The 24,468-nt window shown below is 41.3% G+C and overlaps 1 protein-coding gene and 1 long non-coding RNA gene across 3 annotated transcripts in view; both read right to left on the bottom strand.

The window, feature by feature from the left end:
* Nucleotides 1–6,363: 6,363 nt before the first annotated feature.
* The window catches only part of LOC119028828 (artemin), a 76,853-nt gene continuing 58,748 nt past the window's right edge, over nt 6,364–24,468 (bottom strand). For both annotated transcript variants that reach the window (XM_037115148.1, XM_037115149.1), the window contains exon 4: nt 6,364–8,341. In XM_037115148.1, the coding sequence (XP_036971043.1) occupies nt 7,932–8,341 (410 nt within the window). In that variant the 3' untranslated portion in view covers nt 6,364–7,931. The remainder of the gene's footprint in view (nt 8,342–24,468) is intronic.
* On the bottom strand, nt 17,824–18,530 carry LOC119028830. Its single transcript, XR_005077816.1, has 3 exons — nt 18,516–18,530; nt 18,219–18,361; nt 17,824–17,964 (listed from the first exon to the last, which is right to left on the bottom strand). It is a non-coding gene; the product is annotated as an uncharacterized LOC119028830 (long non-coding RNA).

Genomic DNA, 24,468 nt, shown 5'->3' with positions numbered 1-24,468 from the left:
GTACAGGTCAGAGTCATCGTGTAAAAGCAGTGCACTACAAATAGTGAATCAGAGAGGACTCTGGGTGCAGAGCATTGGCTCTGTGGAGCTTCAGGAGACTCAGGCACTCTTCACTGGGTGGTGGTACATTGAGCTGGACGGGATGTATTACATTTAAATCTATAACCATGATCCATACACAGCTGGTCAAGTCTTACAGGTGAAGCCCTTCTCAGTAACACTTTATTTGAAACTGGCTCATTCAGGATTATGAGACATCATATGAGACACATTTTAAGCCTTTTATAAATAATTGTAATTAATGTAATAGTAAATAAAAGTATTGTCTGATAAATGTAAAAAATGATTCAAATTAATTATGCATTCATAATTTTAAATGACAAGTAAGTAATAACATTTGAAAACAGAATAGCAAATACATTCTGGAAAGCTTCTGACATCTTGTTGTTCCCTGTCATCATCTTCCTCCTCCTACTTTGCTTTTCTTCAGTTTTCTCTCTACAATGTAAAGATGTATCTGCAGAGTGGCAGCCAATACTAGGCAACTGACCGAGCTGCAGCAAGAGCTGTGATTAGCAAACTTTGGTGCATTGTTGGGGTGATTACATTAAGTTCAAATGTTTTAAATGATTAGAATATAATGCTGTCTAACTGTTTTAGTGGTGGGATGCTCCAGACGGTTCATAAACATCACGCTATGAGACTAATATCAAATCTGTTAGCAAGAAATAATACATTGATGGCTACAGTAGCTCAATATATCTACAGAAATGTAGAGGAAATTGACTTCTGGGTGTCTCAGAATGAACTTCAGGTAAAGTGTTACTGTCTTCTGAAAGGTCCAGTTTGTAAGATAGTTGAAAAGGTCTCATTCCACACCAATCAAATACCAATGCTAGCGGTTGGTGGCCAGCCTGACCTTCAAGCCAAAGTATGTAATGAGTCTGGAATGAGACTCATCAATCAACTATCCTACAAACTGGGCCTTTAACTGAATGTAGAATGTAACAGAATATAATGAGAACAGGAAAAAAGACATTGGTATACATGGCTACTTCATTAATAAAAATATACTCAGAGCAGGTTTAATGCAAATTAGAAATAAATAAAATAATTTAAAGAATAAACAATTGTATGTACATTAAGGCAACATGATGCATAGCATCTAACTGAGGAGTTTGAACTTGAATGGTGACAGAAGGCCTGAGACATGTTGTTGCTAGTGATACACTGCACAGAACCCCATTTGACTACTGTATGTACACAATCTGACAGCAAGGTTAAGTGTGTGTGTGTGTGTGTGTGTGTGTGTGTGTGTGTGTGTGTGTGTGTGTGTGTGTGTGTGTGTATACGTGTATACGTACAGTAGGGTCAAAAAGTCTGATGTTGATGTCATTCCATAGGCTGATAGATTCAGCTTGTCTGTTCTGACCATTAATTGTGATAATTTTTGTCTGAAGAATCTCCTGAGAGTCTCTGTTTTGCTTCTAGGTAGTACAAACTCTATCTGCTGTCATGAGAACATGACTCAGTTTAACTGAAAGCAAATGTGAGATTTCATGCAAGCTAGAAGCATTCTTCACCTGATCCTTTTTAAGAAAAACAAAAACAAGGCTGGAAGTCTTTACTGAGCAGAACACTGTGTGGCAGAACCATCCATAGTAATCTAAATGTGAGGAGGTGCTCTGTTATCTCAGTGTTATCGGCAGGAAACACACTCTGGACAGATACACACTGCTAAGACACAAGACAAGCTAATGCTGCTCTTGGACATTTTACTCTACTTCTCAATTCATCTGACACAAGAAGCTTGAATTAATACTGACTGAGAACAAAATAAATATGTCATCATGTGCCTTGTGATACTTTTTCAATGTTTCGGATCCAAATCCTTCTTTTATTGGTCAGATGTGGAGGGACTAGAAACTGAATGCTGCTTATCATGTCAAGGTATGTGGTCCACTGATAACATACTGCAGATACTGACATAAAAAACATGTATTCATTTGCATAAACCGTATTGTTATCATAAACTGTTGCGCACATTATTTGATAGCCTTTTGTGTATTATGCATTGTATGTAAGAATTTTTGATTGAACGCTTAATAAACTAAATTAATCAACAGTGAAGAAATCAATTTTGATGATGTCCTAGGATTGTGTTGCAGAGATTTCTCTTGAAGTTAGCATGCTAACGAGATAGCCCCTATACATATTGTGCCTTTAGAGGTGACAGTAAACACAGCCAACACTCCCCTGTGTTCTGAGCTCCCAGTCAGGGCGGAGTCAGCCAGTACAACTGCTAGCTACACCATTACCTGAACTTACTTGCGACAGCAGTTACAGTTAGTAGCAGTTAGCAGAAATGCTGTTCTTCATTTGTTTGGGGTGTGAATTTGACAGGTGGCCAATTCTTAGATTTTGCACCGTTAAGTTAATACATTGTGATTGGTATTACTTTATAATTCACAAGGAACAAATCAAATCAAATGAGTACCCTTATTTTAGCTTAATATTAGAAATTCACAAGGAACTTTCTAATATTAAGCTAAAATAAGGGTACTCATTTGATTCTTGAATACTTTTCAACTGCCAAAGATATGGGTTTGTACAACTAAAACTGTGATCCCATTCATGTGGCCCACCACTGCACAGACCTGGCAAGCAACCCTACAAATAGTGCTACTGGGTGGGAAGCTGGTGAGGGATGATATCCTGTTTAAACACGTTTTCTCTGGTCTCTTCATATATAAGCTGGTCCTCCCTGAGCCTGCCAACTCCCAGAATGAGGAAAACAAGTGATTCCTGCATGGTCTCTGCAGCCCACCCACTAGTAAAACGGTGCTCCAACAGGCTGTTCAGATTCAGCTCCTGTCATTACGTAACGAAAGGAGTCATTATCATAGATCGACCTCTTCTGTGCGGTGAAAGGAGATATCCGAGAGCAGGGCGTCCATCCCTGAGATGAAGTTCGGTGTGTCCTGCAGTAAGGTAGCATTGATTCACAATGTCGTCGCTCAGAGCTAGACATGCAAATAGCTCTGTTGTTGGTTGTAAAAATCAACAAAAGTGCCTATATTCTATCCCAGCTACAGAACAACAGAAGAGACAGTGGTTGCGTTTCATATTTTAAGACAACGTGCTGGCTGCAGTTCGTGTTAGCTTGTGTGTGTTTGCTAACCGCTTCACATTGGAATGCTTCAGTAACGAGGGTCAGTACAAAGATGGCTTTGCCTCAACACTGACCCTCGTTAAAGGATCAGTCCCAACCATGCCGGACCCAGCAACTGCACCCGGGCCACCAAAAAGTATTGTCGCGGTTTAATATTATTTATTTATTTATTCATTTATTAAGGGTTTTTTGGCCTTTTCTGGCTTTATTGATAGTACAGCTGAAGAGTGTGACAGGAAACAGGGTAAGAGAGGGGGAGTGACATGCAGCAAAGGGACCTGGGCCGGGAGTTGAACCCGGGTCCGCTGCAGAGCCTTGGCACATGGGTAGCGTGTGCTACTGACCAAGCTAAATGGCGCCCTGCAGTTTAATATTATTTATAGTTGCCTACGAGTATGGTGAAGTCAGTTGGAAATCGGCTAACTAGTTAGCTCGACTTCGGTCTGCTATGCAATGGTGTTTGAAGCGAGTTTAATGTTAATTAAAGCTGCAAGCAGCATTGAACGGGCCCTCGCAGTCCACGCAACTTGGGGCATGCTGCCGTCAGGGCTTCTACACGCAACTCCTTGCAATGAGTAGCTGTTCCTTCATAATTTGGTGGCCTGCTCCCGCTAATATTAAATAATGTATGCTGAAGTCAGAAAAAGTGCATGTACTGCTGCATGATTCCTCTTCTCGAGCTGGCTGAAGAAAATGCACACGAATCCACACGAGGCATAATGCGATGAAATAGTTTAAGGAAGAAGCTCAAAGTATCATCATCCAGTAGCCACACAAACCCTCAAGCTTCCTGCAGAGTGGTAGGCTAAAACGCCATAAAAATCCTTAAAATGAAAACTGTGATGATTTGAAAACTGTAAAAGATTTTTAAAAACTGAATACATGCCCAACAGTTCGAGGTCTTCTGACTCTTTAAAAGGTGGAATGGTATCTGTAGCTCAAAGCATGAAGCACAAAAAGAGGTTCAAAGTCGATGAGTTTTGAAGAGGATTTTAAGATTTTCCCATTTGCTTTCCATTCAAATTAATTAGACTGCGACCAGATCGCCACCTATTGGCCAATTTGCACCAAATTTTACACAAAGCCTCATCAGTAAATGGAACACAATTATCAACATTTACGTGATAATCAGACAGTATTTTGTTAAAATGTGCAAGATTGTCTTCTTTCAACACAATATGCAGGAATTTGTTGTTTTAAATTTCGGGTGTTTTATGGACTATCAAAATACCTTTAATAACTTTATGTCAGGAGGGTCGATAGATGATCCATGCAAAATTTAGTGTAAATTGGTGAAATTGCCTAGGAGGAGTTTGAAAAAGTAGGTTTTGCATTTGTCGTGATTTTGTGAATGGAAAGTTAGCTCAAAAGTGGGCGTGGCCTACACAAAATAATTCAGCTGAATTGAGGGAACATGTAGATATAAGGTTTAACAATGTGTGACACATTATGTGTGAGTTATGGGCAAAAAACTGTTTCACATGGAAAATAGCGCCACCTGCTGGTCATTTTTGGTGTGTAAGTTGCAGGGGCTAGTCTATACCACTGAGTTGGAGATAAACACAGCTTTCGCTAGCTGTTAGCCATTAGCTTCATGGTAATAAATGTAACAACACATATGAACAAACTAACATTATAAAGACACAGTCCTGCTGCAGCCGCACTTCTTCAGGAGCCTCTCCTTCTGGGTCCGATTCCGGGTCAAAGTGAAAAAATCTCCATGAGCCATAGCGATACATACATACATCCACCGTAAACATTAGTGCATGCTACTGCTAACGCAGGGGGCATCCTCTCCCTGAGAGCGATGTAGCAGGCAGAGTTCTCCAAGTAGGCCTTGACAGATGACGCTCATTAGCATTTAAAGTTGCAGGAACAGAAACAGACTGCTCTAAATGGAGCTCTGTAGAGTGACTTTTAGACAGCTGAAATTCAGGACCACGGATGGGTTTGGGGCAATGCATGCCGCATACAGAGTTGTTGGACCTCTGACAGCTGTGTGAAATTGATGAAAAACATTATAATTTGGGACCTTTAAATTTGGCATATTATAAGTGTTATATCATGTTAGTTGATTAATGCTATCAGGTGTTATTCAAAATGTCATTACCAATATGAGCTCAAAACTTTAATACCAGGCAGTTTGTTAGACAATCAGTTTTTATTAACTGATTAACGGGTTTAGCTGAATCATTCAATATCAAAAACTGCTCGTTTTGTTCAAGTTCAAAACAGTATCAAATTCATATTATACTATCAGAATTGACAGCTATTATTATTGTGTATCATTATATTAATGATGACGAAGGTTTTCTGCTCTGACACTGATCAGGTGTAGATGTGTCAACATCACATGCAATTAGATACACAAGCACCAGTAATGACATTCAGACTGACTGTCTAAACTCCAGGTTGGGTTGCTATGAATGGTATCATGTCACACCTGATCTTAAAATAGAGCATGTGGTGAAAAGCTGTCACTCTGAGTGATGGTTGGCTCATGACTATATTTGTAATGGCATCAATAGACCATTTACAGGGATGTAAACAAGCTCTGCTGAAACAAGCTCTCCAGAGCTGCTGTGGCTTTTACAACAAGAGGACAGTGTGTTATTATCTGATTTGAATTTTGAGAGCCTCCGGTGTGTGTGTGTGTGTGTGAGAGAGAGAGAGCGCACGCATGTGTGTGTGTGTGTGAGTTAGAGACCTTGAAACATGACTACAGTTGCTGTCATATTGAGTTTTCCTTGACCAGTTGTAAGTTATTGAGCTGCCCTGGAAAGAAAGGTAGATTGACATCACAAGGTCAATGCAAGTGTTGGTCTTATGAAGACGGTTATATTTTACTGTATTAAACAAAAACTAAAAGAGAAAAACTTCTAGAAACTTGTAAGTTGTTAAAAGCACATCTTCACATCATAGTATTTGGTCTTAAAAGTGAGTTTTTGGTTGATTTGTCATTGTCTTGCTGTATTTACTTTGTTTTAATCGAGGCTATGGAGACTATTCAGGAAAATTATCCAGAAATCCCATTTGGCATCATGGAGGTTCACTGAATAACTGGTGTTTGGCAAAAAATGGAACAAAAATAGTATCGGCTATAAAACAACCAAGCAGGATAAAAGATCAACGTGTAAACAAAGCCATGGTGTGGATGTTCAGTAGGACAGTGATGTTCAAACTATAAGAGATAAGGTAGATATGTTTAGTAGGAATACAGTGATTACTGTGACCTGAATACAGGCTTTTGGCCTTGTTAGATAGCCAAGTTGTCAGCAGGCTAACACAACAATATGTTACTGTGTCTCATTTACATGCAGACATTTGAAGCTGATCATTCACAATTCAAACCATATTAAAACCAACCAACTCTTCATCTTTAAATCTAACTCTAATTTTAATTTAATGGCCATTTTTGAAGTAGCCAATATATTTCAGATATAGTTGTCATTGGACTGTTGCATTCCTTTCTTCTTTTCCAATAAAAGTTGTGCCCTCATATGGTGGGAGCTTAGCATGTTTATCTTTCTGACTGATATAGACCAAATATTTGCTAATATTTGTAATTATAAACTCTAGGTTTTCACAAATTCTTATTATCTTCTAGTTATGTTTTTATATTGTTTACACTCCACTCTGTTCAATATCACTGGTACTGGGACATTGCTATAGCAGGCACTATCCCCATTTTAACTCATCTCAATATTTCATGCATGGTTCGATAAGCATTATGTTGTTTTAATGCAGCGATTGACAATCCATCTCCTCCACTCTGGAGCTGGAAGCCTCAGTATCTTCTAATGGCGCACCTTCATACAATGACTGCTGTGTGAAACTGTTTGTGGCTGACAATATTTTAGGGTCTATTACATACATATGTGGGTAATTTGTACCATCAAATAAAAAGTGTATTTGGATTGGTTGTTTCAGCCCTCCATGTTCACTCAATTGAATTGTAAAAGCTGCCATAACAAATCTGACTAAGCTGCTGACTTATTTATTTAGGTTTTGGATTAAGATGAGTTGATATGTTTTTGGATTATGATTGTTATCTTTCATAAACCCTAAAGCTGAAGAGATAATGAAGGGCAGTGTTTTTCGGCCTGTTAATTAACTGGCACAAATTGATAATTTTTTAACACAAATAAAGAAAATATTCCCTGTCTGTATACTTACTGGAGTCTGAATGTTCAACCACAAATGCCTGCATGCAGTCTTCCTCTTTAAACGTTAGCTTCTGCTTGAGGAATACCTGACATATTTGTTAGATAACTAATCAGGAACAATCTGCTGAAAAACAGACTACTGGTGGAGTCATCAGCTTCCAGTCAAAATAACAAAGGACTTGTTAATGAAATATTCTTAATTATGGTGAAGTAGTGATGTTGCACACTAGAAATGTCATCAGCGACTCTGAACTCTTAAGTAGCTGAAGACCTCAAACATGGCTGCTCAAGGGAAAGCCTTCAGTGGTTGAATGAAGGAAAATCCACTATGGACTGGAACAGTAATGACTTCCTCCCCTATGATTATTGCTGGAGGCAGACAACCTGGTATCCTGCTGATGGCATCAGACTTCTATCTGAAGGTGTGTGAACCTCCACTAACAACAGCCAAGTCTTAATGGAGGGTAGGACCTGGGCACTGCACTGAACACTGCAGTTACATCCCCCAGTGTAGAGACCAGACCTTGGTGCATCCTGCTCTTTCACACACACTCTTGTGTTTGTGCACTGCAGATAAACACTTATCTTTGCAGTCAGCCCACACAGCTACAGTTGGCTGCTGATAGCCACTGAATCGTCTGCCAAGTAGTCGTGGTGTCCATGAATGACACAGTCTCATAGCGGGTCGGATGACAGCAAGGGTGACTGCTGACCTTCTTTTCTGAGATGCTCCCGTTGTCTATAAGAGCTTTGAGGGCAAGGTCATAGTTCTTACGGGAGCTGTGGCATGTGCCAGCACAGTACTTAAAGAGGACGATCTCATCTGAATCATAGCCAAGGCCAAGATCCCGTACCCGCATCTCTTTCCTCTCCAAGTGGCAGTCGCGACTACTCTTGGTCTTCTTGCGGTTCCTCCTTGATGTTCTGGGCGAGTTTGGGTCACGAGGGGAGCGTTGCCATCTAATCTGGTGGACCTCATCTTCCTGCATCAGTGACCACTCTTCTACAAGACAAAGGAGAAACACAGGACATCTAGGTGGTCAACAATATTATTCCATGTGTAGCATCTGAATAAGTGTGACTTCTGCTGCCCATACCACCAGACTACAGAGCAGCTTGTTTTATGGGCTGGTCATTAGCAATAAAAATAACTTAGCTGAAATATCCTTTCCTGGTCATACTGTCATGGTTTTGATTTTTGGTCTTTTAATTTGTCTTTTATTTAGTAGTTTTATCGTCTTGTGTGTTGTCCCTTTCTACTCTCTGCTCACTTGTGTTATCAATGTTCTGTTTCCCTCAAGCATTCCTGTGCTCATCGCCAGCCTTGTTTAGTATGTATTATGCTTGTATTGTTCCCTCACTCTTTGTTGTCTGTTTCCATCCACGTGTCTCCTGGGCTCCTGTGCCTGTTCCCCAGTCCTCGTGTGTTCCTTGTGTTGCTGATTTGGTCTTTATGGTCTTCAGGTTTGCCTTTTTTTTGTATTTCTCTTTAATTTTACCAATGACTTTCCTTTAACTGTCTTTTGTTACTTGCTTTTTGGACTTTCACATTGGACATGCTTCAGACCTCTATCCACCTACACTAAAATTCAAACTATTTGGTGCTGCTGTTTAGTAAACATGAAGGTTCAGTCTGGAAGTCTGTATGAATTGAATAGTTAGTCCACATTATGGTAATTGTGAGGACTCCTGTTGGCAAGATAAGACCCTCTGTGAACACTACATCTCTGGCCTTTAGAGACTGAAAGGTGAGACACTTCTCACACTTTGTACTGGATTAGAACAGAGTTTTATGAGCTAGCAGACAAGAGCATGTGTAATTAATTTGAAAGCAGACCTCCTCCTCTGTTTCTAAGATGAGTGCTGCAACACATACTGTCACTATGTGGGTCATTACCAGTAAGGGAGCTGAGCCACTGGTCAAAATCCAACAGGAGCTGAAGTTGTTTTGTCAGTTGCAAGGAACATTTCCAACATTTACCAACATTACACTGGCCCAGGTGTTGGAATTTTGCTCCCGGACCTGAGGATGGTTTTTCCCTGCACTTTCTCTGAATGCCCCAATGGAGTCATTTCCCCTGAATGCCTAAGTGCAATAATTTCCTCCGGGGAGAGGTAATACCACTGCACAGAGTTCATTCACCACCACACAGGCACTCAGCTCATGCCATTGATGTTTAAAAAAAGGAAACTTGTAATCATGGAAAAAAATGCATAGAAATATTCCTTGAGGCAAACACCACAGGAACATCTCAGGTACATATTCGGCCATGTTAAAACATGCCACAATATTTCATGTAATTATGCAACTATTCCTGGTTACAATTCAATTGGGCAGTGTTCAGACAGTCATGTCTAACTATACTAAACAGTGTTGCTTTCAGAAGTGCAGTCACAAGAAAATCTTGTGTGATGCTTTAATGTGTAAGTCATCTTCCATCACAGTCATGAATACAGCCTTAGAAGGAAGAACAGAGAAACAGAAACAGAACATAGGTTTGCCTGACAGCATCGCAAAATAACATCAGTGATTGAAACAATGTGCAGTAGTACTTCAAACACTACAGCCACTGTACAGTAACTCTGTGTTTGTTCCTCTGTTCTGTTCATTTCATAAATCCTTGGAGGCATCTCATACTGGAGTCATACAAAGCTGTGCTTTTCAATAAAGGTAACGATAAAGAAACAATTTTACAATATGACTGACTCTGGACTTCTTCCACACTCTGTTCTGTTCTGCTCCTCTACAGTCACACTCGTCACTGTGCTAATGTTGTGACCTATAACTGGTAAGTAGTCATTACTACACATTCACATAAGACCACACCTATCTTCTGATGTGTCCTTCATTTTAATCTGAACTACAAACCTATAAAGTTTCCTCACTGTATCTTGCACGGTTCTGCGCAATGAGCCAGACAGACTGACAGACAGACAGACAGACATTTAAGTTATCAAAACTGCTCCTGTTTTTGTTCCCATTACAGCACTGTAGGTGTCTCCAGCAGGGTTCGATGTCTGAGCTCCCGTGAAATCAGTGATGGTGACACACGCTAGTTTGTGTGGTTCACTATTCCTTGTCTGTAACATTTTCCACTGTACTCCATACAATTTCCGTTGAACAAGAAATACAAGCCTTCAGGAATTTAAGAATAAACAAAAAAAGATAGAAATTAAGTTTGTGACAAACTAAAACCAGTCAGCTTATCATCTTCATCACACAGTAGAAGAGTCTGGAAGTTACACTGCAGGCTCCTGCTAAGCTAGCTGCAGGCTAACGCCAAGTTAGCTGCAGGCTGACATTAAGTTAACTGCTAGCTAACGCTAAGCTAGCTGCAGGCTATGCTAGCTGTGTTATATTTAAAGTGTTAACGTTTTTCGTGTTTCCTCTGGAAACTGAAGGTAGGCCAAGGTGAGAGAAAATAAATATTAGGAGACTCATTGATCCTACTCTTGACCTATTAAAACTGAAAGTTCATTTTGTGGAGGACTAAACATGACTTAAAAATAAATAAATAAATATATAAATAAATAAATAAAAACCTGCAAGCAGCGATGAATGGGCCCTCACAGTCCACACGTGTCGGGGCATGCTGCTGCTGATGCATGCTGCCACCAGGCTTGTCAACGCAATACCTTCCGTTCAGGACATTTTTCCTATGATTTGGTGGGTATGAATGCAAAACAAAGCAAAAAAGACTCTGCACCCCCCAATGCTGTAGCTGCTGACGAGCTTAGCATGGCCGCGCTAACAAGCCTCTTAAATTGCCACAAGGGTGAGCTAGCTTCGGAGTTTAAGATATCCTTCTCAGCGCTGAAAGCCAAAATAGATCTTGTTCAAGCAACTGTGTCCAGCCACTGCCAACGCATCACCTCTCTGGAGACTAATGCGGACTCGGTTGATGGCCACCTGCTCAGCCTTGAGGCTACGTGCGCTGAGCTAACCGCAGTTAGTGAGAAGCTAAAAGCCAAGACAGCTGACCTAGAGGCTCGGAGACGCTGCAATAATGTCCGTATTATAGGACTTTGGGTTGATTGAAGGCCCACGACCAACCAAATTTTTTTCTGCACTGCTGTTCGAACTTCTGGCGAGGAAATAGTACCTACACCACCCATGCTGGATCGAGCACACAGGTCCCTGGCCCCAAAACCCAAAGATGGCGAGAGGCCACGGCCCGTCATCGCCTGGTTCCACGACTACCAAACTAAGGAAAAGGTTCTCCGTGAAGCCCGCAAGAGGAGGTCCGATCTACAATATCTGGGAAAACCTGTGGCTATCTTCGAGGACTTCTCCCCCGAGGTGATGGCGCAACGGGCTACATACCGGGAACTCATGGCCCTCCTCTGCCAATGCTGGTTGAAACCCAGTCTCCGCTACTGTGGATGTATAATGCTAACGGCACGAATATTTCACAGGCTACAAGTAGCTTGTTCTGCCTATGGGCTTAATGTTTACTTATAGTTAACCCCCCTTCAACTGAACATCTTTATATTGTGAAAGAGGCACCAGTTGTATTCCATGTTCAGGCCTGTTCATGTTGATTTTTACATGGAAGCTAATAATAGTAGCCCCCCCACAGACACACACACACAAAAGCTTTCTCTTTTTTTTCGCATGTCCGTAGGTCTTACTCTCGGATCGACTTCTTCCTACTCGATAATAGATTGTTGGACAATATGCAGTCATGTGAGTATCACAACATAGTCATTTCCGATCACTCTCCTATCTCTTTAAACATCAACCATTCTACGGGCAAATTGCCTACCAAACCCTGGAGATTTAATTCCCACTTATTATCGGAACTGAAATTCAAGGACTTTTTTTACCACTCAGATCCAATTCTTCTTCGACACAAATGACACACCGGATATTGGTAGTGATGCACTTTGGGAGGCACTTAAAGCTTACTTGCATGGTCAAATTATTTCTTTCATCTCTGGCTTTAGGAAGTCCAAGCGCTATAAATTGAAACAAATATCAGACGAAATACAAAGGTTAGACACCCAATACTCTGTCGACCCCTCAGATGAACTGTATAAAAAACGAGTATAGCTCCAATCGCGGTATAAATTGTTAACTTCCGGCCAGATTGAGAAACAACTTTTACACACCAAGCAACGCTCTTTTGAGCAGGGTGATAAAGCAGGCAAACTAGCATACCTCCTAGCACAAACTGAGGCTGCATCCAGACTTATACCTGGGATTAGGTTAGTTCCTGATGACACCACATCCAATCCTACCACTATTAACAATGCATTTGTTGACTATTACTCTAAACTGTATTCTTCCGAAACCTCCCTGTGCGATTGGGATGGTCCAAACCCCCTTGACCTACTCATGTACCCTCAAATTGACCCAGTGGTTGCAAATGAGCTAGGTGCACCAATCACAATTTCTGAGGTTAAAGATGCAATAAGTTCTTTGCAGAATAATAAATCGCCAGGACCTACAAGACCTACTCCGCAACTCTTGCCCCGATTCTAGTTAAGGTTTTTAATGATGCTTGGGTAGAATATCTGTTACCACCCACAATGTCAGAGGCTTCAATTACACTGTTATTAAAAAAGGACAATGATCTGCTTCTTTGTAGTACTTATAGGCCGATCTCCCTCCTGAACGTAGATTTTAAAATACTAGAGAAAGTCCTAGCTGGCCGTCTCCAAAGAGTCCTTAGTCAATCCTGACCAAACTGGATTCATTTCAGGAGGGCATTCATCTTCAAACACACGTAGGTTACTTAATATTCTTTATTCTCCCTCTACTGACTGTCCCGAACTAGTTTTGTCCTTAGACACTGAAAAAGCGTTTGACCATGTAGAGTGGAGATACCTTTTTTACGTTCTTAATAGATTTGGCCTCAGCTCTGACTTTGTGGATTGGATAAAACTTTATGCTTCGCCCCTAGCCTCTGTCAGCACTAATGGTATTAAATCACGCCTATTCTCCCTGCACAGAGGCACTCGACAGGGTTGCCCCCTTTCCCCGCTACTGTTTGCCTTGGCAGTCGAGCCCCTGGCCATCTGGCTGCAAAGTGAGAACGGGTTTGAGGGTATCATGCCATGGACAGCTTCACAAAATTTATTTTTATGCTGATGATCTTTTACTGTACATATCCAACCCTGCCTCCAGTCTCCCTATAATTTTAGATATTTTTTGAAAAATTTGGGAAGTACCCTGGTTATAAACTCAATTTGGGAAAAAGTGATTACATACCAATTAATCCTGCTGCTGACCCGCATGATCTCCCCCCCTTTAGGAAGGCCACAGATGGTCTTAAGTACCTGGGAATTCTGGTGACAAGATCATTTTCTGAATTATTTGCCAAAAATTTCAACCCATTACTTGAACGTTGTAAATTAGATCTTGCTAGATGGTCCTCTCTCCCGCTTTCTTTGATCGGGCGGGTCAACCTGATAAAAATGTCACTGCTACCACAGTTTCTTTACCTTTTCCAACACATACCTGTTTCTTTGGAGCAATAAACAGGCACTAATTACTGTAATTACTGTGTATCTGTATTTTCCCTTAGTATCAGGTCTATTTACTTCATTTCCTTGTTTGTAGCCTGTGCCTTGCACATGTATGTCGTGAGAATGAATAGATTGAATGTGTGTAGTTCAGGGTGGGTGGCAGGGTGGCTGGGTGCCACTCCTGGGCTGATATGGGTAAATAAGAATGGATCTTTTAAACTGTTCTGGAATCACTGCCCTTAAGAAGAACTGAGATCCTGACTGTTCGATGAAAAACCAATAAAGAAAGTTTGGGGGAAAAAAAATAGACTGAGTTGCAAAATCTGCATTACAAACTAAATATTCATCATTAAGTCCTTTTTCTAGCTGCTCTCCACTCTAGCGATGATGTCACGCACTCTAGCTCACGCTGTACACACCCATTATAAAATCAGGAACTCCTTAAAAGTAAAACTGTGATAATTTCAAAACCATACAAGATTTTAATAAGCTGAATACGTGCCCAACAGTTCAGTGTCTTCTGACTCTTTCAAAGAAGAGTCTGTATGAATGGTGTCTGTAGCTCAAAGTATTAAGCACAAGAAGAGGTTGAAAGTCGATGAGATTTGAAGAGGATTTCAAGAGTTTCCCATTGACTTTCCATTCACACTATTTAGACTGCGACCAGAGCGCCACCCATTGGCTGATTTGCACCAAATTTTACACAAAGCCTCATCAGTCCATGGAACACAATTATGAACATTTACGTGATAATCAGACAGTATTTTATAAAGATATGCAAGATTGTCTGTCTTTAACACAATATGCAGGAATTTGTTGTTTTATATTTTGTGCATTTTATGGACTATCAAAATTCTTTTGATAACTTTTTGTCAGGAGGGTCCACAGATGCTTCATGCAAAGTTAAGTGCAAATCGGTCAAATCGTCTAGGAGGGGTTCGAAAAAAGTCGTGATTTTACAAACTGAATGTTACCGGGAAATTGGGCGTGGCCTACACCACACAATTCAGCTGAATTGAGGGAATGTTGATATAAGCTTAAACAGTGTGCGACAAATTATGTGGGAGTTATGGGCTAAAAACGCTTTTGCATTGAAAATAGTGCCACCTGCTGATCATTTTTGGTGTGTAAGTCACAGGGGCCATTCTATAGCACCTCTATGAATTTCATTTCCATAAGTATTTTGGTGTGGGCACAGTGCCGAATATTAAATCAGACGGCCACCTAGTGGCAGATTGATAAACTCTTCATCAGCTGTCCTTAGGAGGGCACTGAGCATAATTGTACAAGTTTCGTGTTAATCAGATGAATCGTTGTGGAGATATAATAAAGTTCAATTTAAAGAGCGCCACCATGTGGTCATTTCCTGAAATTTTGCACAGGGCCTCAGGGGCTCATGGTGAAGTAGCACTGTGAGTTTTGTGTGATTAGACCACACCAATGTAGAGATATCCAACACTTCCTGTTTTGAATCAAATGTGCAGGAACTTGTTATTTAATAACTTGAGTATTGTTTGGCCTATCTGAATTCTTTTAATAGGTATTTGTCATGAGGGTCCACAGATGCTGTGTGACAAGTTTTGTGCAAATCAGTGAAATCGCCTGGGAGGAGTTTGAAAAAGTAGGTTTGCAACATTTTCCAATCTAGCAAAAAAACATGTCAGAGTTATAAGCCAAAATGGCATTTTCCTTGATTGTAGCTCCACCTAGTGGTGGAAATTCAGGGCGACGATAGATGTGTGACATATATTCCAAGTTTGGTGAGTTTTGTGGTATGTTCAGGCAGTGAGAAATGCGATAACAATTTGCTGAGGAAAATAACAAAAAAAAAAAAAAAGAATCATTTGAAAAACAATAGGGACCTCGCAGGCTCCCTGCTCAGGCCATAATTAAAGCTGCAATCAGTGATGAATGGGCCCTCGCCGTCCACACACGTCGGGCTGTGCCACAGTCGGACTGTGCACTCACCTGTTTCTTGCATGTCACAATGGGGAGAAAATGAGCAGTAAACGTCATCGTCAATCGGATGATGTTTGTTTGACTTCCTGTGTCCAGTGGGTGGCGCTATGGATATGACAGTTTGATGTACAGAGGGTGCATTCCTCTACATTCCTTAATAATTTATTAAAGATGGGAAATTGTATGTTGAACTTAAAAAGCCTTGATGCATTACGGACAAAGGAAAAAAATGGTTTCCACCATCACGGCCACCAGGTATGACCTAGTGGAAAGATTTCCATAAGTTTTGATCTTCAAGGCATGAAGATGATACTGAGTTAAAGGTGACATATTATGCTCATTTCTGCTTCCTGACACGGTTCCCTGATGTCTAAATGGAATGTTAGCAACATGCTTTGGTTGAAAAAGCTTAAGGATTGAGCACAGCAAGGTTCTTGAAACACCAGTTTCACAGCCCTCCTCCACGCGGCCGGTTTCAGTGCCTCTCCCTTTAAATGCTAATGAGCTACTACGTGCACCGCCCAAAGATGTATTTGTGCCGCCCACCTCTCCCTGCCTGCGGAAGACGTGAGGACGGCATTGTTTGACCATGGCAACTGCTGAGTTACCGGAAGAAATGGCCGCCGGACAACAAACTGCGGTGCAACCGTACATGTTCGAGCCGGAGTCCGACCCAGAACAACAAGAGGCTCCAGAAGAAGTTCAGCAGCTGAGAATGAACATGGATGTTTCTCAGTGGTTAGTAGTTTACTTTTCTTTCTTTTCTTTTTTTTTTCTTTTTACCTCGACATTACTTGTTACTTGTTACTGCACGGACAAACGAAAGTTTTACGGGCTTAGTAGCCGTCTGCCCCGCGCTGTTACAGATCACAACCCCCTTCTCCTGCCTCGAGTGTTTACATAACAAAGCTTAGCCAAACCTCGACTGGCGTTTATTGCTCTGCAGTTGCAGTAACGCGGATGCAATTTAGCAATTGCCGTTACAAGAGAAAAGCGTAACCCCGTATTATTATTTACCTGTATGTGGCCAGGTAAGTCAATTGAGAACCTGCTCTTATTTGCAGGGACGACCTGTAATAAGCTAGCAATGTCCAACAACTGTAGTTTTCAATAAGCCACAGTTGCCTCCCGTCACCTCTCTACCAGCACTATTGATTTTGAACCTGCTCCAACAGTTTATAAACTTTAAATATTACAAAAGAAACAATGCAATGTGATTGATTGGCTATGTAGTTTCCAATGAATGATATAAATTCTGCTTAAAAACAGGTGTTCCTGTGGCAGTTGTGAACAAGTGCCTACAGAGCCCGAGAATATCTGCTGTATGGAAATACCACAAGTAATTGTGAACACTGGGCAAACAAGGTTGTTATTTTGCAGTCTCTTTTCTTTAATCCATTGTCACTCACTTACCTTTCATAACTTCTATGTTACACGAAGACTAAGTTACAGCAGCTTCCTGAGCAACCATCATGCATGCTGGACCATCCTGGCCTAGAACCTGTCTGCCTGAATGTGTTTTCACTGAAGAATGCACTGAACATTTATCAGGCAGACTACGGACCTTTATGTCTGAGAATAGTGAAGTAAGCTTTTTAGTCCCATAAATATTATTAATTTATTGCAAAAGTGTGATGAAGTACATGACTGCTTCCTCTGTCTTACATTGCTTATAGTTTATCTTTACTATCTTTTACTTGGTAACATGAAAACTACATATCAAACAATGAAAACACACAGAACAGTTGGGAGAGGTTTTATTGCAAGAAACAATTGTAAACATACAAAATAAATATCTAAAGTGGAACAGTTAAACTTGCCAGTTGCCATGGATGTGAACATTCTGTGCTGACTTTCTACTGAATTGTGTCCAGCCAATATAGATACCTAGCCTACAGAAGCTTTGTAAGCTGGTGCTGGTGCTTTCTGGGGCGAAGAGTGAGAGCTGTGCTGCCTGCCTGCGTGATGCTGAGGATTCATGCAGAGTTCCCCGACGCTGAAGGACAGTATGTTAGGTTCAGTCCTGTCCTCGATTGAACCTTGGCACGTAACTGGTTATAATGTCCAGCTTGTTGGGTCTTTCATACTGAGCCGAGAGGTCTTCAGGGATTGTAAGCTTCAGCACCTCGTTCACATATGGGCCAGGGTCCTGGAAAACCTTCTTGAAGCTCAGGTCCAACAGTGCATCAACGTAGTCTGCAGTGCAATAAACAAAAATTAATGTTTACAAGAAAATGCACTAGAACCAAAAAGCCTTGTGCTGCAGTGTTGTCAAGTGTCTCTTCGTATTTCTCCTAATTTATACGTTCTCCTTATTTATTATTTTGAAAAACATCAAAAAAAATAATTCAGATTTTATTTGTGTTTATTTTCAAATGTTTGTGTTATTGCCTGTGTGTCCATCTTTATTTCTTATTCGTGGGGTTCAAATAAAAGATTGTAAAACTTACGGAATGTTGGCTCTGCTTTCACAGGCTTTGCAGTTCATTCTTCATGCATAGATTTGGGGAAGTTGACTGTACAGCAGCTCTCCACCTGTAGATGTTGCCCGTGGTCAGTATTTTCATTGTAATGCAGGGCAGTCAGGTAGAGTCTTGGGTGGAAAAACTGTACTTTAAAAATCATAGTATACACACTAAACTAAAATCAGCTGTCCACCAATCCATATTCATAACAGAGTAAAACAAAATTACATATTAGAGTAACATAGTGACTAACATTACATCATATGCTTTCGTTCAACAAACCTGTGCTTCTGAAGTGAGGCCGGAGAGTTCTCATGGAAAGCTGTGTGCCAACCGTGCATTTCACTGGTTGGTCTGTCTGGCAGGCAACATGATGCACTACAGACTGCTGTACAGATGTGCTTGGCTAAACACAAAAGGAAGGAATATGTTATGTGTCTGTTTCTCGTGTTACATAAAACAAAGCTATGTAGACAGAAATGATGATTAAAACAATCAATTTGATAAGGCAAATTCTGGCAAATCATAATCCGAGCAAACCCATGCAAATTCCTCACTTCACATTAGATTTAGTAAGTGAGCAATACATATTGTGTCCATGCCTTCATATAACTAACGTTAATCGTAGCACAGCAGACAGGTAACCCCTGTCTCAGGCTCCAAAGCAAAGTAATGATTGCTTGACTGCAGATAAAGTTTTGGTACTGTCAGATCGAGTCTCTCGTACCAGCAGCTAACACTACACACGTAGTATATACGTGTATATCAACACAAAATAAGTAGTTCGACTGCCAAGGTGCTCCTGGGCATCTAACACACTGTCCTTTAGCCTTTAACACAACATGCTAATTGACGTAACGCAGCTCACTGGCCGTGAATAACAGAGCATTTCATTCCGTCCTCTCTGCGTGTTCACGGCGGAACATTAGCTCTCCGTCCGCGAACAACTGAGACAATTTCACACCGTCTGATCGGCTGTGGGCATGTGGAGGAGACGGTTTCCCATGCGTGTTCATGTCGGAACAGTAGCTGTAGTAACTGAGAAGTTGTCCGCGGACGATGAGCTAGCTAGCGCTGTTCGGTCGTGAATGACGATGGCTAGCTAGCGCTGTTCACGGCCGAGTAGCGCTAGCTAGCTCGTCGTCCGCGGACAACATCTTTGTGGATCACCGGCCGGTTAGAAGCGATCAAATCTCAATATCCCAATTCAATTTCTCAGTTCACTGTCATGAGTGCTGATATGACAAATTAAGGTTAGGCAACATTAACATTACCGTGAATCCTAAGACCAGTAAGCCCACTGTTGTAACGTTAGCTCAGCCTCATATTTACATCACCCGTTAGCGTTAGCTCATGTGCTAAACAGCCAGAGTAACACAAACAACACTGTTTTTAAAAATACTTACAGTTTCTTCGTCTGTGGCGTTGCCACGGACAGTGGGTATTGATCCTTCTTTGAGGAACAATCTCGTTGCCAGTCCAGCCTGATACTGACCCTGGTTGCTGAAACAGTCCGGTGTGAAGTGATTGGCACAGACAACAACGCTTTTGCTCAGTGAAGCTGGGACGTTTCCCTGAAAAATAAAATTTAGCCACTTCGCTCTGATATCCTCTTTGGTAGGAAGGCAATGTAGGGAAACATGAGTGTCCGTGCATCCGACGACAGAGCAGGAGTGCTTGGCTTTCTGGTTGCACATGGTTGCGGTCAGGCTGTCGCATACAAGTGAAGCGAGAAAATGGCGGATCCTCCTTCAGGTAACCGGAGTAATATGGGAGGAGATATCCAGCGTGAGGGCTGGAGCATTCAAATCACCCGCACTCTTACGTAAGTGTGCGGGTGAAATCCAAATGGCTCTCTTAGAGACACATTTCCTGACTCCGCCTGTTTACAAAACATTGAGGTAGAGGTCCTAAATCACTCTTAAGGGGTCGGGAGGCACTCTGGATATGCAATTATACATAGTAAAGCAAGGAAAAAGTGGGTTTTGCATAATATGTCCCCTTTAATGTGAAGACTTTGATGTTTAATCTCTAGGACAAGATAGTTTTCAAAGGAGGCATAAAATGGCATTTCACATCAAAGTGTGTCAAACTGACAGTATGGGTCCAAATGGGTTTTTTGTGCATCTGCTCATGACAAATATGCACACCGAATTTCGTTCCGTATCTGCAAGTAGGAGGTGGGCATTACATTATGATGTTTTTTTACTTCTTGCGTCCAGTGGGTGGCGCTTTGATGATGACACAGTTTTGATGCACAGATGTATTCAGGGCGACTCCCTCTACATTCCTGAGAGATTTGGTGTAGAAGGGGAGTTGTATGTTGACGCTACAAGGACTTGATGTTTTATGCTGAAGGATTTAAATTGACCGCACCACCATGGCCAGCAGGTATGACGTAGGTGAAAGCTTTTAACAGGTTTTCATCTTCAAGGTCTGAGGATGATACTGACTGACTTCGAAGTCTGTTGTGTTAAATCTGTTGGAGGATGTCTTTACAGTGCAAGGATTTGAAATATTTCAAAATGGCGGCCACAATCAAAATGGCCGACTTAGTATTGATGCTGAGACGTATTTGGGGCAACACCGTCTACATGTATGTGCATTTTGGTGTAGATGGGAAATTGGGATATTGTATGTTGAAGTTATAAAGACTTGATGCTTCACAGCGAAGGAAAAAAAATGGTTTCCACCATCACACCCACCAGATATGACATAGCCAAAAGATTTCCATAAATTTTCATCTTCAAGGCATGAAGATGATACTGAGAGCGTGTAAAGACTGTGGTCTTTAAGCTCTAGGACTAGATAGTTTTCAAAGTAGGCATGAATTTGGGAAAAATGCCGACAAACATCAAAATGGCCGACTTCCTGTTGGAGTGACGTCCCCCCCAGACTTTTTGAAGGAATCTGCGTAACAAATTTTGTTCATCTATGCGCATGTGGAAGGCAAGCAAGACCAAATGGGGCATTACAGAGCCAGCAGGTCACACCCATGCCCAATGACATTAAATTATCAAATTAACCGGATGTGACATAAATTCCAAATTTGGTGAGTTTTGGGGTATGTTCAGGCTCCCAAAACAGCAGTTAAACCGCAGAAGAATAGTTCTTTCTCTTTCAATTACAATAGGGACCTCACAGGTCTGTGACCTGCTCGGGCCCTAAAAGCAAATAATCCTTAGAAAAACAATAGGGACCTCACAGGTCTACCTGCTTGGGCCCTAATAATCCTTAGAAAAACAATAGGGACCTTGCAGGTCTACCTGCTTAGGCCCTAATAAATAAATGAATAAATGTATAAATAAATGCTGGAAAAATACATAAATAAATAAATTAATGAATAAATAAATGCCGAAATAAATAAAAGATTAAATGAATGCATGAAGAAATGTATAAATAAATACAGGAATAAATGAATAACAGAATGAATAAATAGATGAACGAACAAACGCTTTCTATTTATTTCTACATTTCTGTTCACCTACATTTATTGGGGCCCAAGCAGGGACCCTGCGAGGTCCCTATTGTTTTTCTGAGGACTATTATTAAGGCCAGGGCAGGGAACCTGCAAGGACCCTATTGTATTTCAAATGATTATTTTTCTTTTTCCGAAATGATCGCATTCTTCACTGCCTGAACATACCCCAAAACTCACCAAACTTGGAGTATAAGTCACTCCTGGTGAAAAATTTTATAATCTATTGTCTTTCTGAATTTCCAAAAAAAAGAAGAAAAAAAAAATCACAATAATTAAACTGTGACCAGTGCGCCACCTATTGGCTGATTTGCACCAAATTTTACACAGAACATCATTAGGCCATACCACACAATTATGAATATGTATGTGATAATTGAACAGTATTTTGTAAAGATATACAAGATTGTTTTCTTTCAACCAATATGCACAATATTTTGGCCATCTTTTGGTCTATAAAAAATCTTTTGATAACTTTTTGTCAGGAGGGTCCAGAGATGCTTCATGCAAATTTTGGTCAAACCGCCTAGGAGGAGTTCGAAAAAGTACGTTTTTCATTTGTCGCGATTTTGCGAATGGAAAGTTATCACGGAAGTGGGCGTGGCCTACATCACACAATTAAGCTGAATTCAGGGAACATGTATATTATAAGGGTTTAACAATGTGCCATGTATTATGTGGGAGTAATGGGCCAAACACACTTTTGCATTGAAAATAGCACCACCTGGTGGTCGTTTTTGGCGTGGGTGTTAGAGGGGCCATTCTATACCACCCCTTTGAATTTAATTTCCATAAGTGTTATGGTGTGGGCACAGGGCCAAATATAGAATTAAACTGGCACCAGAGCACCACCTAGTGGCGAATTGGTAAGTCCTTTGTCAGATATCCTCAAGAGGGCAGTGCAATCATTACACCAAGTTTTGTGTCAATCCGCTCAACCCATGTGGAGATGTAAAATATTGAAATTTAAAGAGCGCCACCTTGTGGTAATCACCTGAAATTTTGAGACCCTGACCCTCAGGGGCTCATGTCAAAGTAGTATTCTAAGTTTCATGTCATCCAAACACACCATTGTCGAGATACAGTAGCGTAACATCATGGTGATAGACCGCTGTGCAAATATTTTTTTGTGCCCCTAAACGAAAGCGCAGGCTCATGCGAACTGCATGCATGCGCGCACACACACGCTTAGACACACGCACAGCCACTTGAGAGAACTGCTATTGCAGGGGTGGACTGGCCATCAGGAGTACCGGGTTTTTTCCCGGTGGGCCGATCAATAATGGGCCGATGGACGGCCGTTTTCATTCATTCATTCATTCATTTATCTATTTATTTGCTGCGCCTAGACATTTCTCTGTCGACGCAGTCAAGAATGTGAGAGACTGGCAAAAAAAATCAAACTGAGCTTCAGTGTCTGTCTTAGGAGGACAGCAACAGGGCCAGGCTGCCTGGTGGAAGGAGGCTGGGTGATCAGCAAACAGGGGCATGCCACGAGAAATTGTCCTGCAAAATGATCAGGGCAATGGCTAAACAAATGTACGCCACCATGACAGCAGAGATGAGGAGTTTGCCACGAGTGTTGGTTGACTAAATCTTTTCCTCTGCTGCAACAGCTTCAGTTGAAGAAGAATGCCAGAGAATTCACCGAGGCTGGTAAAGTTTGTGACATTTTCATCCTGGATTTTTGAGAAGAAGGAATTAAACGCCTGGCCCAAATTGCCGCCTGGTCCCAAATAAATGTCTGGTCTGTTAAGTGATTGAAACAAATAAATGCCTCAGCTATTATTTGGTATGTTACGGTGTGATAACTCTCCCAGCCCGGGGAGAGAGACATGCATCGGTTCAGCCCACAGTTGTCAGCTGCAGACACAGCAGAGAGGTCACGAGACGCGACTCATCATGACTGACAGGCATCAAGGCCACTCAGCGTTACCTTACCGACCCACCCCCAGCTATTTCATTCACAAAAACAGGGGCCTGTGGCAATTCTGGACAGCTGTTTGTTTTTTTTTCTCCTTCCTTCATGGGCCCCTGACGGCATATGGGCCCCGGTGCAGCTGCACCGGTTGCACCGCCGATACTTACGCCACTGTCGAGATATGCAACTATTCCTGTTTGGAACCAAATCTGCAGGTAGTTATTATTTAATAACTCAAAAACTTAATTTTCTATTACAAGTCTTTTGATAACTTTTTTCAGGAGAGTCCACAGATGGTGTGTGCCAAGTTTCGTGCAAATCGGTGAAATTGGCTTGGAGGAGTTCGAAAAAGTAGGTTTTCGACATTTTGCCAGCAAAAAAAAAAAAGTGGGCGGAAAGGGGCGTGGCCATGGAATTCGTCGCAGTTAACTGAACGCATGGATATAAGATTTTTTAATGTGCGACAAAGTATATGGGAGTTATTAGCCAAAACACACTTTCCTTAATAACAGCGCCACCTAGTGGTGGACATCCCATTAGCACTCCAGCAGCTCTCCCATTAGCCGCAGTGTTAATTTTAAGCCTAAATTTCTAGAGGAGAGCATACGGTACCTGTTTTGTCTGTGACTCTGCTGCACTCATTTTGCACTCTACACAAATAAAAAAAAGCATCACAGAGTTCAGCAATGTCTTCTGTGACTCAATATATAAATATTCTGCCAATAACCTTTAATTTCTTTAAAAAATCGCAGGACTTTGGGAAGCATTTTTCCCTTTCATTCCTTTGGACACATTTTCAACTTTGGCTCTGCTACTGCTCCAGCATATTTTTTAAA

This window comes from Acanthopagrus latus, chromosome 11 (genome assembly GCF_904848185.1).
Source record: "Acanthopagrus latus isolate v.2019 chromosome 11, fAcaLat1.1, whole genome shotgun sequence".
Classification (NCBI taxonomy): domain Eukaryota; kingdom Metazoa; phylum Chordata; class Actinopteri; order Spariformes; family Sparidae; genus Acanthopagrus; species Acanthopagrus latus.
The sequence above is the reverse complement of the archived record's forward strand: the minus strand, read 5'-3'. Positions and strand labels throughout refer to the sequence as shown.